Here is a 17,860-nt window from a genome sequence, read left to right as displayed (position 1 = left end):
CCTTTACCATAGGGCTGGTCTGATCTGGATTCAACTAAAAGGTTCTACTTGTTCTTTTTCACTCAAAGCTCTTTTCAGTCTAATTGGGTTTTAGAAGCAGTCAGGGTTTCTAACTCTTCAGTCTAGGAACTCTGTATCCTTTTCCCTTTCTGTTTCAATTTATCCACTTCTTTCCCAAGTACTTCTTTTTCTTGCAATCTCTCTCAAGTTAGCCAAAAAGGGTTCACGTACTTCAATACTGATTCTTTTCAGCCGCTTCTCCTAGAGCTATAGCTTGCCTATGGACTGTCTTTTAAGTTATCATGGGTAAGACTACCTATTATTTTTGTTCTATTCACAGCACAGGTCACCATATTTCCAGTCCCTGATATCAGTGTCCTGGTTTCCTGCCACTTGACTGCTAAGTCAGTGTCTCCTATTTTGAAAATTTGTTCTTAAAGTTCCCTATTTCTGCTTCTGTATGTGTTAGTCAGGGTAGGCTAACTGCTATAATAAACATTCCTGAATTTCTGTGGCTTAGTATGCTAAACTCTTATTTCTTGCTTATGTCAGTTGAATTCTGTGATCGCCCATAAGAAGACTCAGCTTCTACTTAGTGGGGCTAGCAACTTCTTGGACCTCAGGTTCTAAACTGAATGCCCTGAATCTGGCAGGCAGAAAGGGGACTGCAGGGAATGCATGGTACTAGGCAGGAGAGTCTGTTTAGGAAACTGGATCTGGAAGGTTCACATTGGCCTGCCCCTCGCTGCAAGAAAAGACAAAAAAAGATTGTCTAACCGTAGAAATCAGATTGGTGAAAATGTAGCAGTCTCTATCACAGAAAAATGTATCAAAAAAACCAACACATAGACCAGGAAGATATGGGAAACTAGGGTCAGGAATGAGGATGAGAAGCAGAGGAATTGATTGAGCCCCTGGAAGGGATCTGGTGACCCAAGGACTGGGGACCTGGGAGGCACTGTCACCCAAGGTAGATTCTAGTTCAGGATTGGGCAAGGTTCTGACTCAGCTCCACAAAATGAAGAGGCATTCGGCTGCTGCCAAAGGTTTGGAAATGTGCTTTTATTTTCAAACTCGGGTACGTGACACTCTATAGTTCAATGCTAGCACACCTGTGTGAGGTTTAACAACATTAGGAACTGCCAGCCAGTGATACATAAACCCCGCATCTCCCTCTCCTCTTACTCCGCCAGGCTGTACGCGGGAGTGACACAGAAAGGGAAGGTCCTTTAGGAGGGGATATCGCGGCACCAACAACAGAGTCCTAGGGCCAAGCAGAAATGTCAGACCTCAGAGGCGCGGTGAAGGAAGGGAACGTTTATTTCTGATCAGTGTCACTCACTGTTGGACATGCAGGGCCTGTTTCTCTCCATCTCACTGCTGCTTCGCGAACAGTTCCAACTGTATTAGGTCCATCTTCGCTTTTAAGAAATACCGAGGAGTCCTGCTTCAGGAATGCCCTTGGTAATGTGATTACTCGTTTGCTCCTTCTGGTCACTTCTTGTCCTTGACCTCCCTTACTCATTAAGTCGTCTGGCTGAGGGCCTGATCTGGAAGCATTCTTGCAGGCCTTTCTATGAAGCAGCTGGAGGCTCAAGAGCTCACTGCAGCTCCTCTCCTGGCCTTTGTCTCAACTGGAAACAAAGGTGGGAACCCTGTGGCCAAGAGGGCAATGGGTCAGCTCGACCCAGTCCTTCTTCAAGGCAGGCTGAGACTGGTCAGCCCAGAGTCCTGCGGCACAGCCACACTCTCCAGAGCTCTGTTTACACCCTGCCTTTTACTCTGAGGGCCTAAAGCTCCTTCATTTGTCTGTTCCCCCTTGAAGAGGTAGGGCAGACCACCCATCCATGAATCCAATGTCCATCTGCCTTGATCTGCGCCTCTTTACCTTAATGGCACATCCTTGGTCAACCCTGGCTTGGACTTCTCTCGCAGGGGTTTTCTTGCCACTGAAAAGGGTGCTCCCTTCCCCGCTCCAAAAAAAAAAAAAACCAAGCTGTTTTACTGGGGGTCCTGATCTAGGTCGGTCTTTCTGGAAGAAGTGATTGCTTCAAGCCCAACCCTTTAGTTTGGAAATGATGTTGTTAGGTCACAGAGTAGATTGAAAAAATACTAGAATAAGTTGAGGCTAATAAAGATGTGATTTCTCTCATTCACCATTTGAGATGGTGGTGGTGAGGATGCTGGTGCTGGGAAGTATGCAAAACGTCAGCTGTTCCCAGACTGCTCTCCACCACCTTGCACACTCACTCATTCTTCTGACCAACATTAAATGACACCCTCCCAAGCATCAGCCACCATGCTAGGCACTTACCCAGAGAATGGGTAAGACATGGTTCTTGTCTTTGAGGAAAAACGCTTGGACAGACAGACACATAAATAAGTTATTAATATTATGATACACGGTAGTAATGTTCATTAGTAGTAGTAATGAAAATGTTTTAAAAGTGCTGGAAAGTACAGAGAAGGGTATGACCTATTAATGTGGTCTGGTGTGGAGTTGGAGGGAGGCCACTAAAGCTGCATGGAGCGGGTGATTTTTGCACTTGGTCCTGAAGAGTGACGGGAAGGAAAGAGGATTGCGGCAGAAGAAAAACTAGCGTGAGAAAGCAGTCTGGTTTGGGAACCAGAAATGACTTGGAGTGGCTGAAGGGCTACCTGGGGGTGTGGGGCTGAAACAGAACATGTCTAGATAGAAGACCTTTGGAAAAGGCAATTTAGTGCAGGGTTACAAGCATAGCCTCTGGGACCAGCCTGGCTGGGTTTAACTTCCAACCCCATGGGTATCCTTGGCAAGTTACTTGTGTTTTTGTGCTTCAGTTTCCTTATGTGAAAATGGGCAGAGTCATAGCTTTTTTCTTTTTCTTGAGGACGCAGTAAATGAATCCTTATATAATACTAGTGTTTGGCTCATAGTAAGTTCTACATAGGGTCAGCAACAAAAACAAGTGACAACAGCAAAACAAAAGCAAAGACACCACCATAAAAGCCACACAGAAACCAGCACTCCCCAGATCTGATGCGGCAAGAAGGCAGGCAGTGGCTATCCAGGGGGAGCAAGAAGTCAAGCTGCAGGTGGGATTTGCTGTTTTCTGCTAAATAATGGGAAAGCTCCAAGACCTACCCTTGCGTTGGGAATCCCACCGAAACTGGAGCCTTGTGGCGGAGATGCACACTTGCACGTGGGCACAGCGAAGTTGAAGCACACCCTGTTTCCTCCTTTCCCAGAGAGAGCAAAGTGGGGGTAGACCATGCCGTAAGCATGCACGTGCGCTCAGCTGTGTCTGACTCTCTGTGACCCCATGGGGTATAGCCTGCAGGCTCCTCTGTCCATGGGATTTTCCAGGCAAGAATACTGGAGTGGGTTGCCATTTCCTCCTCCAGGGGGTCTTCCCAACCCAGGAATCGAACCTGTGTCTCCTGCATCGGCAGGCGGATTCTTTACCACCGAGTCACCTGGGAAGCCCCCACCATGCTGTATAGCAGCTTAGAATTAACACTGGAAATGGAGACCAGCAAGTTCACCACGCAAGTCATGAGTTTTCAGTGTTTCTCAAACATCGTAAATCCATGTGGAGAGCTCACTGAACAGGTAAGTGCCTGGTGACTGCCCCACACGTGAAAATCTGTGGGTTGGCTTTATGCCCAACACACACCCAGAGCACACAGTTGGAGGACAGTTGGCTTCATGCATGTGTGTGCTTTGTGTGTGTGTGTTTGTGTGTGTGTCTCTCTGTGTGTGTGTGTCTCTCTGTGTGTGTTGTATGTGTACAGAGGCATATGTATTAATTTACATCTTCCCATTTCATTTCAAGCACTGAGCTAAAATCAGCCTAAATATTTTTCTGAGAAACCTTTCCATCTTCTGTAAAGAGCAACTGTGATTGCAATGAGGAGGAGGCGAGGCTGAAGGAGAGTCAGTAAGAATGAGATGTGAAATGGGAAGATACTCATGTTGCTATTCCAAATTCCAGGCCTGATCCTCAGGGCAGAGTTACCCTTAGGCACAATCGTTCCTGATTTCTGATCAATTGTAGAGAGGAAAACCAAGGAGAGTGGGCTGTTCATGTTTGCCTGTGAGGAAGGTATTTTGTTTCTCCCCAGCCATCTGAACTGGTGCGGCCACATTCCCTTCTCTTCAAGTCCCCTGGTGATGGCTACTTCTTTGTCCACTGATGCTTTTTTGTTGATCCTCCAGGAACATCAGCTATTGTGTGTGAATAGCTCCCGCAGGGGTGCCGAGTGTGAAGGGACCCCTGCTTGCTCCCCTGACGGCGGCAGTGGCACGCCCATGCCCAGGCCTGACGCGTCAACGCTTGAGGACAGGGCGACAGGCTGTGTGCTGGAGCAGGGCACGGCCTGAGTGTTGGGTTTTCTACTGCTCTGTAGGCTGCTCATGCTGGAGTCCTGAGCTCCACCAGGAGTCCCGCTGGGCTGCCGAGCACGTGGATTTCCCAAGGGACCCATCGGCCTGCTCTACGCAAGAGTTGTGGGAACCGTAGAGCCCCAGCACGACAGTCAAGACCAGCATCGCCGCGGCCATCATCCAGATGACTTGCCAATGCTGACACAGTTTGGGATACATGACTTGTAAGAAATGAACCAGTTCTTCAAGTTTGCTGTCAAATGAAAAAAACAGGTGGCGGGTTTAGTATATTGGACACAGATAAGATGCCCCGACCCATACTTCTATCTGGAATACTTTCCAGGTTGTCTTGAGCCGTGGTTTTCAAACTTAGCTGTGCAGAATTGCTTAGCAGTAATTATTCAAAATACCCCAGGACTACAGACTAAGAATCTTCAAAGTTATGGTCTAAGAGTCTGCCATTTAAAACATTTCCCCAGGTGATTCTGAAGCTAACAGTCCACATGCCCTCCTCTATTCATGAGATGGTCATTGACATCTGAACTCCCCCAAGGCCCGAGATCCAGGTTGGCTGACCCAGACTCCCATGCATCCAGGCGGACCCAGCATCTTTTCTGTACTTGGTGTCACAATCTGTCCCCTGCCTCCATGTTCAGAGGCATAATTTGTTGTGCTCAGATCCACGTATGACCATGTCCAGAGTGGAAGGACTGTGATGAACTCCTAGAAGACTCCTGACGTTGAATAATAAACAACACGGAACCAGGAACCTCAAGAGCTCACTTCAAACCATCCCAGGGGCTTCCAGAGAACTCCTAGCCTCCGGCAACCTCAGGGTGACTTATTCAAGTATTTTCTCAGTCCTAGTAATCCTCCTTCCCAGTAAAATAGAGAGCCAACAGAATTTGCTGTATGGCGCAGGAGACTCAAATGGGGACTCTGTATCAACCTAGAGGGGTGGGATGGGGAGATGGGAGAGGATATATGTATACCTATGGCTGATTCATGTTGAGGTTTGACAGAAAACAACAAAATTCTATAAAGCAATTATCCTTCAATTAAAAATATATATATATATAAATTTAAAATAAATCTTCCTTCCCAAATCTCTCTTCCTGCACTTTCTCTGGTCTCTCCACACTTTTCTCTCTTCTCTCCTTGCCATTCATCCCCTCACCTCTGCTTCTTGCCTGTGTCCCCCAACCCTGCACCCTGGGCTTCCCTGGTGGCTCAGTTGGTAAAGCATCTGCCTGCAATGTGGGAGACCCGGGTTCAATCCCTGAGTTGGGACGATCCCCTGGAGAAGGAAATGGCAACCCACTCCAGTACTCTTGCCTGGAAAATTCCATGGATGGAGGAGCCTGGTAGGCTACAGTCCATTGGGTTGGAAAGAGTCGAACACGACTGAATGATTGAACTGAAAAGACATTTGGTCAGATGGTCCACTTGGAAGAGTCCATTCTTAAAGCTCTCTGGAGAAGCCCTGGACACATTCATTAAGCTGGATTTTCTTCCTGTTTATAATCCCAGATTGATCGATCGATTGATCTAAAACTGAGAATACTGAACATCACCAAATGGAGGAGGTGAGAAGTGACAGGAGGGCCTTCTCCAGATCCTGAGGCCCACGTAGACCCTGAAATATGCAGGCCACTTGCTGAGAAGTAGACAGTTGTAGATGTCTTACAATGGGTAGAAAGATTAAACAAATACCCTCTGTACAAAGGGATCAGATGCTCAGAGTACCTGCCTTGGATGTTAAAGCATTGGTTGATTTCTTTTCCACATGGGAAACCACTGATAATTGTTTCAGAAGCAGTTAAGCAAAGCAAAACTGAGCACATGAGCCAAGGTGGAAAATCATTGGCTACTTTCATAACTGTAGGGGAGAGAGAATTTGGAAATGGAAGCTTGTTTTCTTTTGGCACCATTTTGATTCTTTAACTTCTATTTAGATACAGTTGGATGCTGTGGCACAGTCTTTCTTTCGGGCTGTATTTTTCTGGGCCCCAAAACAAGCTGCTGGAGCTGGAAGAATCCCACTCTCACTCCATCCTTTAGAGGGATTGGGAAGGAGGAGGGTAAGATAGGCTTATGTGACCCTCAGCTGGTTACCTATTTAAAGTCTATAAAAATGGTTAGAAATAGAATTATTGATTAGAAATAGAATTCCTTCAGAAATCAATTTTTGGTTGTTCTGAGTTCTGCCTTTGGGAGGAGTGAGGTTGCTCCCCGTCACCTAGGCCAGGAGATGCTGTGTGGAGAGCTCAGTACCTTGCAGTTTGGGCACATGGTGAGTGGGCTGATGTGTGACCCCCCACCTGAGGGATCTGAAGAATGAGAAGCTTGCTGAACTGCTTGATGCCATCAGAACATGGGGCCATGAGACTGAGAACCATCCTCCCACCACTAGTGGGCCAGAGATGCGTATTTCACTTTAACTGGGTATAGGCAGGAGAGGGAGAGCTGGAACCCGATGTCATAGACCTGGAAACGCTACCCAGAAGCTGAGCACAGAAGGTACACTTCCAGCTGCCCAAGGACTGAGAGAGAGATTATAAGTAGCTAGCCAGAAGAGCTGCATTTGACCTCACAAAGAGAATTGCAGTTGAGAGATCCTCAGTAATGGTGTGGGTATGTGTATGTGGGGGGGGCGGCGGTGTGGGGTTCTCTAAAGGTTCCATAAAACACCACACTGAACAAAACCAGAAAGTCAGGGGACTTCCCTTGTCCAGTGGCTAAGATCCTGAGCTCCTGATGCAGGGGCCCGGGTTCAATTGCTGGTCCAGGAAATAGATCCCACATGCCACAATTAAGACCTGGCACAACCAAATAAATTAGTAAAAGTAAATTTTAAAAAATCAGCCTTAAATCCCTGCTAAGGCCTGGAGCCTGCTCACAATAAGACCAGTGAAGTAATACCTTTCCTACCCTTAATCTCCATCCCCATTCCCAGCCCTGGAGAGGTCAGGTGCTGCATTAACTGAGCTTGGTAGAGGGCACAAGTGACAGAGAGCAAGAAGTCAACTCTGTCTCCACTATCGGCTTCCTTCCTGAGGCAGAGCCAAGCTGACTGGAGGCAGGAAGGGATGGGTAGAAGGCTGAAAATTTTAAGTTCAGGATTTTGACTATTTCAGGGATCTAGCCATTTACATGACTGAAATGAGGTTATTCTTGGGACTTAAAGTTGACCAGAGGACTTCTATTTTGTGAGAGTTATTGGAAAAATAAAGGAGTCTGCCTAATATCATCTTAACCCCATGGAGCAGTTCTGAAGAGACACTGGGGGCCAAGACAACAGTTTTCTGTTCCATCTTATGAGTCTCATTCAGTGCATTACATAAATGTCAGAAGACCTATGTTCTCTGTTTTAATATAGTTAAGATCTTGGGTTGATTCACCCAATAAGTTCATTGAAGCTGATCCTCCAGAAAGTAATATTGAGAACAGATTATATTATTATAATAGAGGAGAGATTCAGTGTTTGAGGTTGAATGTCTTCAATAAAGGGTTGGCTGCTGGGGTGATCCTAGTGTTTTTCAAATGCCCTAAATAGGACATGGAACTTTTCACAACTTCAGACCTTGCTTGTTAGTGAGATGCCAAAATTTCGTGGTGGGAATTGTGCTTGAGTAGAGGTGCCTGCAGGCAACTGTGTGTGTTAGGACTTGGGGATGAATGGATTGTCTGGCATTCAGGACAATGGCTCTTGGGATTGGTCTGGGTTGGGTGACGGGTGAGGAAGGGATCCTGTGACTGTGAGTGGGCAGTTTCTCTGATAGCAGTGTCAGTCGTTATGGAGAAGATGCCAGACTGCTGAGCCTGAACAGGTGAAGCTGCACCATGTGCTAAGGACCCTTCTGAGGGTGTGCTGGTACATGGTATCCATCCCCTGAGGTCCAGGCATGTTCTTAAGATCAGAAAGTGAATCTGAGAGGGAGCAGGGATTGGGAGGGAGAACAAGGCCCTTCAGGATCAGCAGGACAGAGAGAACACTCTTGGATGATGGATGTGAAGGGCAACCATTGCCATGCACTGCTGACCAAGAGCTGGACAGAGGGAGAGCTGGGCAAAGCTTCTCTTTTGCTAGGATCCCATGAATTAGGAGGGAGCTGCTAATGGCCCAAGATCAAACCAGCTAGATAAGGATTCTAGCCTTGTACTTTGTAAACCAGTTTGTTTATATTCCATGTACTCTCTGTGTTCTGTTCCTTTTGTTCTTTCCTGGTGTTTGGAAGGGTTAGAAGTCCCAGCCTGTCTTTTTTTTGAAGGGAGCCAAAGAAAGGGCTGTTGTCAGGCCTGGGCTTGACTGCGTTAAAGGAGAGGAGATAGTGTGGTGGCCCACAAAATGAGAGCAGAGGACCCCCAGGAGGGCCAGAAGACCGAGAAAGACAGGACCCAGTCACTCAGAGCAGGGACTGTGCTTTGATTGTGAACCCTGGGTTTCTCTCCCTAGAAGAGGGAGTGCATCCTAGCATGCATTTTTTTTCCAACTGTGAAACACTTTCTCTTCCCATGAACACTAGAGTTGACTCATGCAGGCTAATGCCTCTTACTCTGGTTGACTCTTCCAACTGGGCTCTGCTGCTTGTTCTCATGTGCTCTAAAGCATATCTATCTCACTTCGAATCTGCATTTTATTACATGATTCGTTGCATGCATGTGATTTCCAGAGTCTGCTAGCAACGAGGCGTAGACAACATACCCCATCCCAAATGAAGCAGCTGATTAGATTAATTGATCATTTTTGACTAAAGTCATCCTGGACTAAAGGTAGCCTGGGAGTCTACAAGCAGTAATTTTGGTGAAGTGTTCCAAGTTAGCTGTAACTACATTTTAAAAATCCAAAACTCAAGACTTCTAGTTTAAATGTGCTAATAGAGATAATAGGGCCGGATATACAAAATTGGGGCCCTCTGTTAAAATCTAGGATGTCAATTTGTCACTAGATCCATAGGGCACAGGTAGGGCAAGATGCCGGATCTATATTACCTTTATCTGCATGTTACATAGGTTTTTCATGATTTTGTGGAAAATGCACTTAAAATATAAAGTAAATTAAAAAAGAAAAATCTGAGTATTTCCAATCCAAAGTAAAAACAATGTCCAGATGACCAAATTTGTTTGATCACCATGGAAGGAACCTTTTGGAGACTCATGTTTGCCACAAAGTTGAGTTGTCCCCTATCTCCACGTGTTCTCTCCATCCCCATCCTCCTCTAGGGCTTCAGGCCAACTCCCTTGACGTTGGATCTCTCATGGGGATGGCTGGGCAGTGAGTTAACTGTGGTCCCTTGCATTTTCTCAGCTCTTAGGAACTCCTGACCCCACCCTTGGCCGTCACTGACCCCTAAACCCTTGCAACACCCCCTTGTTAACTACTTGGACTCTTTGGGATTCCCTCTGCCTCCTCCTCCAACATGAGTTCCCTCTTGGTTTCTGCTGGCTGCTCACTTGGGCCCTGGACGGCCTTGGACTGGCCCCTCCAGGATGCTATGCAGTGAAAGGGGCTGAGGCCCATGTTAGCAACTGTGAGGGCTCCAACCTGCTTCTCTGCTCCTTCTCGTCTTCCTCAGTTTCGGCCACCTCTCCCGGCTCCTCCGGGCTCTCGCTCTTCTGTTCCTCCTCCTCCTCCAGGTCTTGAAGCTCCTTGGTTTTCTTTAGACCTTCCTGGTATCTGGAAGGCAACAATGAACAGTTAGTCTGGAAAGGCCCACAGATGCAGAGCATCCTTCCCCGAGTTGCTAGAGGAGGGGCTCCGAGCACTTGTCGGGATTCTGCACTCCCTTCCTGTGCCTCCACACAATAGGGAAAAGCCGCCACATCCCACGGCGGCTCATATCAGGACGATTTCCCTTCACCCCCATCATCCTTCCTGTTTATGTGAAAGTGTGACAAAACAGATGGGGAAAAAATGTGGGTGCAGTCTCCTGGCTAGATGCTTCTCCAACAAACCATTTGGGAGGGCGAAGGACTACGTCTGCTCTCTGTGTGGCCTTGGAGCCTCGGCCACTCCCCTGTGAGAAGGGGGGGCTGGCACCCATTGCACAGGTGATGGAACATTTTGAGAAAGTGACAAGAGTATAGCTTGGCCTAGGGAAGGTGGGGCTCATACACAGGCTTGTTGGGAAGCTTTGTGGCAGTGAAATGCACACGAGTTCTCTGTAAATGGTCGTAAAGCCAATGGAAGCATTCACTCCCCTCCATTCTAAGTACAGAGGACAGGTATGGGTGAAAAGACAGGCTTTTTGAGAGAAATCTTCTGACTGCCTTCTCCCAGGATTAATATTACCCTGAACATACGTTTTGCTCGTCTAACAACCGAGTGTTTAAGGCCAGCACAGTTGGGCTGGGGCAAACCCCACTATGGTTGTAGGTACCACCACACCAAAGCCCACAGGTTCCATGTCAGAGAGAGGCTGCATCTCCCTCAGGGGCTACAGGGCAAGAAGCTCAGGATGCAGTGCCTGGTCAGAGGTAATTCTTTAGCTGGCTGGGCGGGGGCCCTGCTCAGTATTCTGTCCCATCAGTGACTGACAACAGGCCAAAGGAGCTATTGAAGCTCAATTGGAGAAGGGAGTGGCTAGAAGTTGAGGGGACTCCTGGGGCAAGAAGAAGGGATGACTGAGGCAGTTCTGGGAAGTGGGGCTGCAGCTGCTCCAGGACACTGCTGGCAGTGGCATGACTGCTCTGGGCATGTGTCAGGAAGCCTCAGGCACCACCAAGAGGAACCCACCCCGGGCCTTTGACTTCCAGATCATTCTGGTGGCTTTATGCCTAAAAAGAGGGCAGTCTGGTTATTATCTAACCACACCCTCTTGCCCCATTTCCTCCTGTCTTTCCTGTGGAACAGTACTGCTCTTTCCTATGTAATTCCTTACTCAGGCAAGGAGGTCCTGGGGCCATGAGTTGCTTCCCTAAATCCTTTAAGAAACAGGAAAGGTCTGTGGGAAGGTATCTTGTGAGACGTGCCAGGTGACCTCAGGGCTGCTGACAGCTGACTCACCCCTTGTTGTAAGCTTCTTCCTCCATCCTGGCCTTAGCCTCCTGGCTGATCCCCTCCAGGCAGCTTGGAGTCAGCACAGAAGCAGAGGCTTCACAATCTGGGTCCCCATTTGTCTTTCCACTAGTGAGAAGGCAAGTACAGGACATCCTTTCAGGGACAGATAGGGCATCTGAAAACCAAACCATGTCTTTGGCCTGTTCCTGGACAGAAGTGAGGAAGCTCATTCGGGATGAATCTATTTCAATCTTTCTATCTTGAGATAAGCTTTTTTTTAAAGGCTCTGGTCCATGAATCCTCCCTAGACGACCCCCAAACATCCAGTACTGTACCAGCTCCCCTTTTCCCTCCTGCTCTCAAACCCACTTTCATTCTTATTCCAGGAGATGCTGTGAGTAGACAGACAGCTATTGGGAGCTCCAGGGCACTAAGAGGAAGAAGATGGGGGTGGACCAAATGTTCAGAGTCATCCCATCCCTGTGGTCCATTTTCTGCTTCATTCATTTAAATATCTACCCAGGATTATGTCACAGGTACCTTGTAATGTGCTGGGGAGACATTAGAAAACAAAAGAAAAAGTCTTAGCCAACATGGAGCACAGCAGGAGAAAATGCCCAAAAAAGTCAAGAAAAAATATTAAATTAATTACAAATTGTGATGACTTTTATGAGAGAAATAAACTCTGTGCAATGACAGAAAATAACAAGAGAAGAATCTGCTTAGATTGAATGGCTACAAAAGACCTCTTGGAAATGGAATAACAGACCTGAAAGATGAGAAGCCAGCCACATCTATGGCAGAGGGAAGATCATCCCAGGTAGAGGATTCAGATGTGTGAAGACCTTGAGATACAAAAGATGTGAAGTTTGAGGGGCTGAAGCAAGGCAATGAAGTAAGAGTTAACTTCTGGATAAGATATATTTTTGATGCCTGTGAGGTATCTAGCTGGAGATGCCAAGTTGGTAGTTGCATGTACCATAGTGCGTAAGAGGAGAGCTCTAGACTGGAGATATTCAGAAGGCAGCTGGTATTTAAGGCCAGAGGAATGGAAGAGAATGTCTAGGGACAAGTATGAGGAAAGATGAGAAGATGACCCAGGACCAAGCCACGTGCATGTCCACCCTTAGCTCAGGTAGAGAAGGAGGAGCCTGCGGAGGAGCTGAGAAGTAGCAGGCAGAGAGGTGAGAGGAGAATCCGGAGAGTGAGGAGTCCTGGGAGCTGAGAAAATGTAAGCAGCTCTTTGTGGGAAACCTCCTTCAGAAGGAAGCCCCTGTCCTTGCCACTTTAGCAAAGCTAGATTGAAACTAACCATTCATTCACTCATTCATGCCATACAGCATATAGGATCTTAGTTCCTTGACCAGGAATCGACCTACTTCACTCCACCCCACCCCACCCCATCCCACCCTGTGTTGGAAGCTCAGAGTCTTAACTACTGGTCTGCCAAGAAAGTCCCTGTAACTAATTTTTAAACCAGGCACCACCATGCTCTACTTATCTCTGGTGCAAGCACAACTTGCCTAACTTTTTGGTTCCTCCTATAGATCAAAAAGGTAGAAATGAAGAATAAGTTAACAGATGACCAGATCTATTCCCTAGCTCCCCATTCAATCATCTCCCAAACAAACCATGTGACCAAACTGTGTGAACAATATAACATCTAGAGTCAATGAGACTACACGCAGTGGGGGGATAGTGACCACTCTGACCCGCATCCCACTGATTAACTGAGATGACTTCCCTCCTTCCACTTAAAGGTTTCCTGGCCATGCAGGATCTTTGGAGGTGGTTTGGGGGGTCAGTGAGTCCACCATCTTCACAGACTACAGCATTCCAATGAAAGGAATTTTCCTTTCTACTGCTTTATTGATTTTGTAAGCGGCGAGCAACAGGAAAGCATGTCAAGGAGGGAGCATTGTCTCACATACACACAAACTTCTGAGAATCTGACTCAGATGTGTATAGGAAAAGTGACTCTTGGACTGGATACCATGGAAGTCAAGAAGAGCTCTGGTGACACGGCAGGAGCCAAAGACAGATTGGAAAGGGCTGAGTGAAGACTGGGAGGTGAGAAAGGTGAAGACGTAGACACAGGAAACTGACAAGGACAGGGAGTGGGTGGACTGTGCAGCTGAAGCAGTGGGTCAAAGGACAGAAGCGCACGTGAATGTGGATAGAATGGTTCAGTGGAGGGGATGAGAGGAAAGGGACCAGAGAAACAAATTCTTTGAAAAGGAAAGTAGGGGCAGACCTTAGCAAGGTAGAGAAACTTCTCCTTAGTCATAACAAAGGCAGGAAGGCGATGGAGATGGGAGGCTGGGAATCTGGCAAAGGAAGATGAGAGGAATCTTCTCATCCAAGAGCTTACATTTTCTCTATAAAATGGAAAAACAAGGTCATCTACTAAAAGTGAGAAGTAGGGAGGCTAGGCAATCTTGAGGAAGGAAGAGAAGACGTACGCATCATGAGGTGGAGGTAAGGGGGACAAATGTGCTAGATTAAAGCAGGATAGCTGATGGTGCCAGGAGTCCATCTGAGGTATGAAATCACGAGTTGAAAGGAAATATCCTGATGGCCGTGCCTTCTCTATGTATCCTGCAGCTCACCTAGGGGTCTGGAATTCCAATGGGAGTCTTGTCATGGAGGAGACCACAAACAAGGCAGAACAGTGACTAGAGCTTTGCAGCCAGGACTCTGAAGCTCACAGCAGCTACCCTCCCTGACCTCTCAGCCCTGACCACCTCATAAGTGAGTCTCCTCATTCTCAGCATCAGTTTCCTTGTCTTAGTTTCCTTCAGGCCTTGTAAAATTTACATTTCATCAGGTTGGAAACCAAAACCCATTGTGAACAAGAAAGAACACTCTAAAAATATTAGCTATTCATAACATTTCTCCTTTTTAAAATTTATCACATTATCCCCTCCCTTCTATGTGACCTCTGCCTAACGTACAGTTTTCTTATTTTTCCAAATGATTGGAAAAAGAGCAGAAAAACAGAGTGACAGCCAAGGGCAGGGAAAGCCATTCTTGTACAAAATGTGGTGGTGGTTTAGTCACTAAGTCATGTCCGACTCTTGCGACCCCATGGACTGTAGCCCACCAGGCTCCTCTGTCCATGGAATTCTTCAGGCAAGAATACTGGAGTGGGTTGCCGTTTCCCTCTCCAGGGGAATCTTCCCAACCCAGGAATTGAACCCAGGTCTCTGCATTGCAGGCAGATTCTTTACTGACTGAGCTACGAGGAAGCCTTTACAAAATATGGTAGGGTGTAAAATGTTTGCAGTTATTTCCTGATCCCTAGACTGAGCCTGTGTGTGTGTTAGTTGCTCAGTTGTGTCTGACTCTTTGCAACCCCACGGACTGTCACACACCAGGCTCCTCTGTCCATAGAATTCTCCAAGCAAGAATACTGGAGTGGGTAGCCATTTGTTTCTCCAGGGGTTCTTCTCAACTCAGAGATTGAACCCAGGTTTCTTTCACTGCAGACAGATTTTTTACCATCTGAGCCACCAGGGAAGCCCCTAGACTGAGCTTATAGTTCCTAAAATATCTTCTCCAATTATCTGGAATCTTCTCCCCATGCACTTCAAAGGCTTTGTTCAAATATATTTTCCTTTGTAGAACTCCTGCTAATGTTTTCCTCTCTCTCATACCCTCTGGTTAAAGTTGATCTCTCTCTCCCTTTATACTCTCAGGAAACCTCTTTTACAGCATAACTCAGAGCTATGGCACTTTATACACATGCTCTTCCTTCGATATGACTGTGATTGCAGAGAAAGGCTGTGTTTCAGTTTGAATGATGCTTAGCACATGGGAAGTGCCTTTAAGTGTTTGCTGAGCTGTATTGCCTTCGCTGTGGCTCATCCCCTACCGGTTAATCTTACAAAATGGGCAGGGCCTCTATGTAAATGACTCTTTCCTGAGAACTCAGTGTTTGGACTGAGCTGAAGGAATCCCTATGCATGGTTGTAAACTTGGAGCTGAGCACAGCCAGTGCCCACCTTGAGATTTCTGGGCCAGACACTCATGGATCTTGGCATCTGTCCCCAGTTCATAATCTTGTGTGCTTTCTTCCTGAGATGACTGATTAGAATGAGGCTCATTGTTCTCTCATGTCCACTGGGTCAAAAATGTTTGTCATTGTGCTTAGCTCAGTAATGTGAAGAGATATTTAGTCAAAATGTGTTGTTTGACCTGCAGATATATTAGATTCTATTTTTCCCACGTGGTCAACAGTATTTGAAAGCGACTCCAGTGCTTTCCCATGGACAGATCTTACCTTCTCGGACTCAGCTATGTCTGAAAGCCACCCCCATTACCAAGGTTCCCTCAGACAAGTCCAGCCTGGGGGACCTTGTCCACAAGAACTCCCTTAGTCTCGGTTACTCAGTCCCAGGTTCCTGGAGTTTACTAATAGGTTGCTTGAGGGCTAATCCATTCCAGAATATTATCAGCAAAGGGGAACTATTTCACTATATATATTTAATATCATATAAAACCTTTAAGCAATTATCTTGACTGCTTCAAAAATGTAGAAAATGGTTATTTTACAGATTAAAGAGAAAATTGCTCTGTGCTATAGCAATATAATGGCCCCTTTTATGAAACCAGCCCTGTACACCATCCACATTTATGATGGTGCTGATCCTTCAGTGAATGGTTCTGTATGCACTTTGCACCCCCATCCACTCCACCCTCCACTCCACGCCCAGTCACCAAGTTCTTTCACAATAGCTCACAGGAGCTTTTTCAAAAATAGCTCTTAAATCCACTCTCTTCTTTCATGTCACACTGAATTTCTTCCCATTTTTCCAGCTGGAGTGTCTATTAAGAGGTTAAGCGCATGAGATTTATTATCTACTAGCTGTGTATCCTCAGGTATGTGATGGTTTCTCTGAGTTTCAGTTTCCCCATCTATAAGACAAAAATATTCATAGTATACCTTCCTCATGGTATTATTATAAGGATTAAAGGAGATCATTAATGTAAAGCAATTAGAACAGAACTTGGCATAAAGTAAGCATGCAGTAAATAATAACAGTAATTCTCATTATCTTCAATATTATTCCTTGATTACTCCATACTTTACCGCCTTAGTGCCTGGAATGTTATTAACCTCCTAGTTACCTGATTAACTATTATAACCTTCAGGTTTCACTTTTAACATAAATTGCTAGAGGAAATGTTTTCTAAGCAACCCCAATTACCAAAACTGGATGATGTGCTCATTTTCTTGTCTGTTGTTTGCTTATAACCTGTTCTTCCTTCTGATACCACTCATCACACTATATTACAATAGGCTATTTTCCATCTGTCTTTCCCATTATACTGTGAGCTCTTTGAGTGCATTCCAGGTGCCTGGGTCTTGGTCATTAATTGGTGAAGAAATGAAAGACTATGAATAAATAGCTTTTTCAAGTTAAACCGAAACTGTTTCAAGTTAAAATGAAACTGTTCTTGAGCCTTATTCTATTTTAATCTTTAATACTAATTTTAAATATTACTCTATTTTTCTCTAAGTTACAGGTTCCTAGACCCTTGTTGAGTGAAGAACAGGTTTCTATGAAGTCATCTGGAAGAACAAGGCTCAGAATTCTTTCAAGTTATTATCGGGAGTGCAGTCTGTGATCAGGTATTTGCTTGTGAACTATCCACAGGCAATATGATCTTCTCATCATCTTTCTTGTGCTTAGCCAACTCCCTTCCTGCTCAATCACTGTATGCTTAGGGAAATGTGAGATCATTTAAACACAACAATCTAGGTAGTAATACATATGAACTGAAAATGCATTGTTTCTCTTTAACAGTATGGAAAAGGCAGTTATAAACAACTATATTTCTGTTAGAATGGAAACTGTGATTTCATTTTCACTCACAGATTGTCTCATTGTCGATCTCTTGGCAATCTATTAGATATTTCCAGTTCCATAAATTTAGATCAAAATTACTTTGCATCTTTTAGAAATCCAGAACAGAGAGTTGTTGTTAATCTGAATCCCTCCTCCTTTGAATAGACCCTCCCCTTTTTGCAGTCATCTTTATAGACTGGGTGTATTCCCAACAGGCAAGTTAACCACAGCATGAGTAATGTATCACGGTGGACTTTTTGAATAGCCCATAAGAATGAGCAGCAGGCAGTTGCTTCTTTAGGGTTTCTTGCTCGGCTAGGTTCAGTCCTCACTCTGTCTGGGTCTCTCTTGGTTCTATACCCTTGGAATGGTGCTGCCACCATTGATCCTCATTCATTGCCACTCCTGATTCAGGGCTGCTGCCTACTGTCCCAGTTTTGTACCTCACTTTCTCCTACTTAAGGATAGTTTAGATCCTTGATGATCTCTGCTGCCTCAGAGGGAAGCTCTCAGCTGGCGTGAGCATTCGTTCTACAGAGTACAGGCCCTGCCCCATCCTGAAAGTCTGCTGGGGAGAAAGGGGATATAGATCTTCTGCCTTGACTGGCTCTACAGGCTGAGGGTTGAGAATGGAGCCTTGTT

The 17,860-nt window shown here is 45.9% G+C and overlaps 1 protein-coding gene across 5 annotated transcripts in view; it reads right to left on the bottom strand.

Moving 5' to 3' along the window:
• Positions 1–51: 51 nt before the first annotated feature.
• IRAG1 (inositol 1,4,5-triphosphate receptor associated 1) overlaps positions 52–17,860 on the bottom strand; it is a 116,596-nt gene continuing 98,787 nt past the window's right edge. For 4 of the 5 annotated variants that reach the window (XM_040258381.1, XM_040258383.1, XM_040258379.1 and 1 more), the window contains 3 exons: positions 11,373–11,492; positions 9,912–10,043; positions 52–4,619 (listed from right to left, as the gene is read on the bottom strand). In XM_040258381.1, the coding sequence (XP_040114315.1) occupies positions 4,376–4,619; positions 9,912–10,043; positions 11,373–11,492 (496 nt within the window). In that variant the 3' untranslated portion in view covers positions 52–4,375. Of the gene's footprint in view, positions 4,620–9,911; positions 10,044–11,372; positions 11,493–14,822; positions 16,284–17,860 lie in introns of those variants that run through there. The other variant, XM_040258382.1, reaches the window with a different exon arrangement.

The sequence above is a fragment of the Oryx dammah genome, unplaced genomic scaffold, assembly GCF_014754425.2.
Source record: "Oryx dammah isolate SB20612 unplaced genomic scaffold, SCBI_Odam_1.1 HiC_scaffold_17, whole genome shotgun sequence".
Classification (NCBI taxonomy): domain Eukaryota; kingdom Metazoa; phylum Chordata; class Mammalia; order Artiodactyla; family Bovidae; genus Oryx; species Oryx dammah.
This window is presented reverse-complemented; position numbering and strand designations above follow the sequence as displayed.